Genomic DNA, 5983 nt, shown 5'->3' with positions numbered 1-5983 from the left:
TTCCAGGGTGTAATGAGCCTGATTTGACCACATGCTTATGTAAAATCCAAATAAAACAAAACCCCCCTTTAATAGAAAACAGGTTAATCTGGCAAGTCACTAGTTTGCAGGCACTGGTTCATCAGGAGCGGGTCTTCAATCGTCCAAGAGTCATCTATGAAGAAATTCTCAGACACCTGACACAAGATCATAAGTTCAGCCAGAACTTCAAAAGGTTGTAAATTGCTTGTGGAAAATTGCCAAGAATAGAAAACCGACTGTCTTTCCAAAGATTATTTTATAGATCACATTGAAAACGTGCTGGGTTTGTTTATGAAAATTTTGTATTTAAAACATCAATAATTACTAGTCTGTTTTGAAAGCTGTGAAATAGTTTATAGCAACTAGAAAACACTTTTTAATGTGGCACAAAAATAATGTAAACAAAGGAGTCTTGTTATTTGTATGACCTCATTTTTAATGTCAAATGAAAATGGGTTGACTGCATTATTTCCGGCTTACAAAAACAATGAATGTAATGTTAAAAGAAAAATAAAGTTGCATAAAGAGAAAGTTAAGGCTCTCCCTTGCACTCTCTGCTTCCTTTCCTGACATCCCTTTCCTAAGCCCATTTTGGTATAGCAAAGTATCCGATGGGAAGCATTGGTCTGATAGCCTAAGATAGAAAGAGAGGATTCTTCCAAAAGACAGCAGAAAAGGCTGGAACCAAAGACGGGTTGGGTGGGAGATGCCGACCCTCCCTGGTAACCAGAGAAGAGCAACGCCCAACCGCATGGTGGTGAGGCCACTTGTGGGCCCTCCAATTGGAGGAGACTGGGCTGAGTGACAGGGTGGTGCGCGCTGGGGTCCTGCGCAGAGACTAGAACTCGCGCAGGCGGAGTAGGGGGAGGGTCGGCCGAACTCCCCGAGAGCCTGGGAGCTGGAGGGAGAGCTGGTTGGTGACGCGGGGCGTTCACGTGATCGGGAGCTGCAGAGCAACGCAGCCTTCGGTGCAGTCGTCACTCCTGTCTGGGTACCAGCTCCCCGCTGCCCTGCGCCCAGCGGGCTGGCATCGGGCCCGGGGAAAGCGGAGCAGGTAAGGGCCCGGGGCCGCGCGGAGGCCAGGGCTGCAGCCGCCCGCCGACCCCCTTAGCGGATTCGGGAGTGGGGGACGAAGCGAGCTCAAGTTCCAGGAGCCTTCGCTCTGAATCTCCTGCGCCCCTTTCCCCCTGCAGGCTGGTGGCTGGTGGCGTTTGGGGTCGGGGGAAGTGTCTCAAGAGGGAAATACAGAGATTGAAATGTCCCTTCCTCCCTGACTCTAATCACTGACCGCACACGTCCGCGCAGCTTCCTGCTCGTTTCAGAAGGGACACGCCACGGTGGCGTTCTCAGAGAAAATAAAATGGTGGGCCTTAGTGACGGGACGGCAGGGTTGGTGGGGGTGGGGTATTGGAATGTTGGGAGAGACGCTTGCTAACCGGGTTCCTGAATCCAGACAGGCGAGTATTGGGATCTGTGTCGTGGGTGCTGGTCCAAGCGTTCAGTGCCTTTACTCTTGGTGTGGCACAGCTTGTGGCGAGGCGAGGGAAGGAGAGGAGAAAACTGCACAGCATCTGTGGAGGTTAGTGCGAGCGCGGACGGTGTCTGTGAACCGCCCAAATTCTATGTGAATTCTGTATGACAGGAACTTAGGCGCCACTATCTGGTTGGAATATGGGGTGGGGCTAGCTAGGGGGCATTCCCTAAACTGTGTTTACTTACCAAGGTTAGGATTTTTAGCTTAAAATTTATGTGGAAGTCCAATAAAGATAGCAAACTTTTCTATGGGTACTTTTATTTGAACTTCAGATAATATTGAGAAGATACAAATTGTTGTATGAAAGAATATTTTTTTTCTATCTTTTTCTTTTTCTTTTTTTTTTTTTTTTGAGAGAGCGAGCCTTTGTGGTGGAGAGATAGTGATTTTGCAGAAGCAAAAACCTTCCTCTACACCTCGCCTCTTCTGCTGGAGGCTCCTAGAGTTGGGTTTAAGGGGAAGTAGATGGCAGTAGGCTATGATTCTAGAAGTATGGGACCTGGGAGCCTCTATCTTTCTTGCCATCCTCCAGTTTTCCAGATACCTTGCCTGTCTGAGCATCTTGGCAAAGGAAATGATGGAATTTTGGGGGGAGCCCTAGAATCCTACAGGTGGTTTTAAAATAGTTTGCTTGTGTCTCTCTCCTTTTATTTTTCCTGCTTCTCTTTTTCACCCTGCCCATTTCAGTGCTGGGGAAGTCCCAGGTTCTACCTGCCGGGGAATGGGTCGCTAAATCAAGTAAGGCAGGCACTGGGGCCCATGTCTTAGATGCTGGGATGTCACAAGCACTCAACATTCACCTTCCCCCTTTTCTCTGTTTGTTCCTAGGTCTTCTCATACACCTACAGTAGGGCTGTTTACCACTGGAAGCAAGGGAAAAGGGGAGATTAGGCTGAAACCGTGGAGGTTGTTGTGAAGGTAGGCAGTGCCTGGGGATGGCAAGAGAGGGTGTGAACAGAAGGTGGCTGAGACTTGAGAGGATCTCAGTAGAGGGTACTGCTGCCTCTCTTACACTCTGCCAGATTTCCACAGTTTTGCCACACCCCGTACTGACTACAGTGCAGGAAGCAGTAGGAATATTTGGGTAAGAATGGGCTAGAGTGTGACTGAAAAGAGAAGACGTGAGATGGGGGACCACGAGATGGGACACATTAGCAAACTGGACTTGGGCTCTGGCAAGTCAGGCACTGAGGTCAGAGATCAGGGTGCTTGTCTGTTCTATGAAGGACTCAGTCTCTATTACCTCCTTTTTTGTCTGCTTGTCCATAGATATGCCTGCAGGTCTGTTGCAGGGCTTGAGATGTCTGGAAGCAAAGATACAAGGAGGAAATTGCCCCTGGTCAATATAGACTGGTAAGAAGATGGGGACTGCCTGGGTAGACCTCAAGGGTGGGGTGGTGGAGGCCAGTGTGTATCCAGTAGTGCCAGTGTCTGGTCTGGAGGATCTTTAGCCTTTTCCTTTCCCAGCTACCTTTCCCACCATCCCTGTCACTTACCCCACACCCTCACCTATATTTGGGTACAGGGAGTGGGATTAAATGAAGGGGATAAAGAAAAAGTTTGTTAATAATATGCCTATCACATCACGAAGAAAATATTTACTTTCATCTCTCCTTCCATCTGTCTTGTCTGTCTCTAGGTCCACAGATCTCATGAGTTTATAGATCTATCAGCAACCAAGAAAAAGAAAGAGGAGGGAACTGCCTTGGATCAATACAGGTTGGTACTGGGGTGGGGAGCTGTGGGAATGGTAGCCTGAGTAGGTCTAGTAAAAATCAAGGTCTTCTGAGGACTTCTCAGTCTCTCCCACTCTTAGTGAGTCCTCCCACTATCTTTTACAACATTTATTTTATATAAGGAAATGTATATGGAGATACCTTGGGGAAAATTGTTGGATACTGGGGAAAATGGGGAGGGGATAAAATAAAAGGGATGGAGAAAGAGTTTGCTAATGATCCTCTTCTCCCACCAAGCACATCATTTCTACATTTTCCTGTCCTTCTGTCTATCTATCTGTGTGATGCACAGAATTAGAAGAGAAATTTTAGTCCATTTCCTTCCTCCACTTCTAGGTCCACTTCCAGTGGCAGCTGTAGTGGCCTTTGAGTGGCTGAAGACCAACACCCTCACAGGCTTACATCCAGACCTAATACCCTCTTTCCCCAGCCCAGCTGAGCCCCCCCGTACCTTGTTCGTGCCTTCAGCTGAGGTGGTTACATGGGTCGTGTTCAGGAAGTGGGCTGGGTGACTGCAGGACTCATGATCTGGGTTGGTACCTGCTACTGCATTTACAGATTAACAAAAGGAAGAGCCCAGAGTGTGAGGAGACTTGCCAGCAATGGGTCTAGAGTCAAGATGGAGGCTGTGGCTGAGGTACAGAACCAGGCCTTGGCCATGAGTGAAGCCATGGCTGAGACAGAGATTGCGACTAGACCCCAGGCCAAAACTGGAGCAGAAACTGGAATAGGAGGTGGGGCTGGGGCTGAAGTAGAGACTAAGGCCACTGCTAGAGCCAAACCCCAAACCAACTCTCAGGCCAAAGCAATGGCTGGGGCAGAGGCAGAGGCCAAATCTGAGGTCAAAACAGTGGTCAGGTCAGAGACAGGGACTCTGCTTGAGGCCAAAGTCAAAGCCAAGGAGGTGGCCATGAAAGAGGCAGTGACCCAAACTGCAGTGACCCAAACTGACTCTGAGACTGGGAGAGCAGTCAAGAAAGAGGCAGTGACCCAGACCAAGGCTAAAGCTTGGGGACTGGTTGCCGGGGCAGGGACAAAGAAAGAAGCAATGACTCAGACAAAAGTAGAAGCTTGTATATTGGCTGAAAAAGAGAAAGAGATGAACAGAGTACTGGTGATACAGAATGAGGCCTTGGCAAGTACCAGGGAAGTAGCCAAGATGAGTGCCATAAACAAGACTGGAATTATGGCTGAGACCAAAGCAAGAACCCTGGAAGAGACTGTGAGTGTGGCCACAACTCAGCCTGAGGCCAGGCCTGATACCACAGTTGATGCTAAGGGAAATCTTAAAACCATGTCCAGGGCAGAAGCTGGAGTGAGTATGAGGTCCTCTGTACCGTCTCAGGCTGGGGCCAAGATCCAGGTTGACAACATGCCTGGTGCTGGGGTTGAAACCAAGGGAAATGACAAAACCGTGTCTAGGGCTGGGTCTGGGGCAGACATGAGGGCTTCTGCCCAGCCTCAGATTGTAACCAAGGCCCAAGCTGAGATCATGACTGGGGCAAGGGTTGATGCTGGGGGTAAAACCAACACCATGTGTAAGGCGGGGATGGGGGCAGATATGAGAGCTTCTACACAACCTCAGACTGTGGCCAAGAAACAGCCTGAGGCAATGTCTGGTGCCAAGGTTGATGACGGGGGAAATACTAATGTCATGACATCTAGTGCAATGACTCGAGCTGAGGTCAAGTCTGTTGCTCAGCCTGAGACTATGCCTGATGCCTGGGTTAAGAGTAGAGGCAATTCCAATGCTGTGTCTAAAACAGGGGAAAAGGCAAACTTGAGGGTCAGTTCCCAGGTTGAGGCTTTGCCTGATTCCAGGATTAAGACCAGAGACAATCCCAATGCCATGTCTAAGGAAGGGGCTGGGACAGATAGTAAGGCACAGTCTCAGGCTTCTGCCAAGGGCCAGGTTGAGGCCTTACCTAGTACTAGAGGTAGGGCTAGGGGCAAAGCCAGAGGCAAATGTAGGACAGGGGTTGGGACAGACATGAAAACCTGTGCACAGCCTCAGGTTGGGGCCAAGGCACAAGCTGATGCTTTGCCTGATTTCAGGGTTGATGCCAGGGAAGATCCTAATGCTATATCTAGGGCAGGAATTAAGGCAGAGCTGAGGGCCTATGGTCAGCCTCAGGCTATGGCCAGCACCCAGGATGAAGCCTTATCTGGTGCCCATAAAAAGGTCCAAGGCAATCCCTATGCTGTGTCTAAGGCAGGGGCCTGGCCAGATGCAACAGGCTCTGCTCAGCCCCAGGCTGTGGCCCGTTCTCAGAGTGAGACCTTGCCTGGTACTAAGAATAAGGTCAAGGGCAATCCCAATGTATGTAAGTCAGTGGTTGGGCCAGATGCAATGGGCTCTGCCCAACCTTGGGCTATGGCCAGTTCTCAGGGTGATGCCTTGCCTGGTGCCAAGAATAAGATCAGGGGCAATCCCAATGCTGTGTCTAAGGCAGGTGCTGGGCCAGATGAAATGTGCTCTGCTCAGCCCCAGGCTATTACCAGTTCTCAGGGTGAGGCTTTGCCTAGTACCAAAAATAAGGTCAGGGACAATCCTAATGCTATGTCTAAGGCAGAGGCCAGGGCAGATGCAACAGGCTCTACCCAGCCCCAGGCTGTGTCTAATTCACAAGGCGAAGGCTTGTCTGGTGCCAGGAATAAGGTCAAGGGCAATCCCAATGCTGTGTCTAAGGCA

At 49.8% G+C, this 5983-nt stretch overlaps 1 protein-coding gene across 8 annotated transcripts in view; it reads left to right on the top strand.

The window, feature by feature from the left end:
• Positions 1–834: 834 nt before the first annotated feature.
• The window catches only part of ARMCX4 (armadillo repeat containing X-linked 4), a 13623-nt gene continuing 8474 nt past the window's right edge, over positions 835–5983 (top strand). The window contains exons 1-7 of one of the 8 annotated variants that reach the window (XM_019629214.1): positions 835–1075; positions 1327–1384; positions 1475–1600; positions 2384–2473; positions 2825–2908; positions 3195–3274; positions 3628–5980. In XM_019629214.1, coding sequence (XP_019484759.1) covers positions 3773–5980 — 2208 coding nt within the window. In that variant the 5' untranslated portion in view covers positions 835–1075; positions 1327–1384; positions 1475–1600; ... (2 more) ...; positions 3195–3274; positions 3628–3772. The remainder of the gene's footprint in view (positions 1076–1326; positions 1385–1474; positions 1601–2383; positions 2474–2824; positions 2909–3194; positions 3275–3627; positions 5981–5983) is intronic. The other 7 variants (XM_019629213.1, XM_019629217.1, XM_019629212.1 and 4 more) reach the window with 7 other exon arrangements.

Source organism: Hipposideros armiger, unplaced genomic scaffold, assembly GCF_001890085.2.
Source record: "Hipposideros armiger isolate ML-2016 unplaced genomic scaffold, ASM189008v1 scaffold_831, whole genome shotgun sequence".
NCBI classification, from domain to species: domain Eukaryota; kingdom Metazoa; phylum Chordata; class Mammalia; order Chiroptera; family Hipposideridae; genus Hipposideros; species Hipposideros armiger.
Note: the sequence above shows the minus strand (reverse complement) of the source record. Positions and strands in the feature narration are given on the sequence as shown.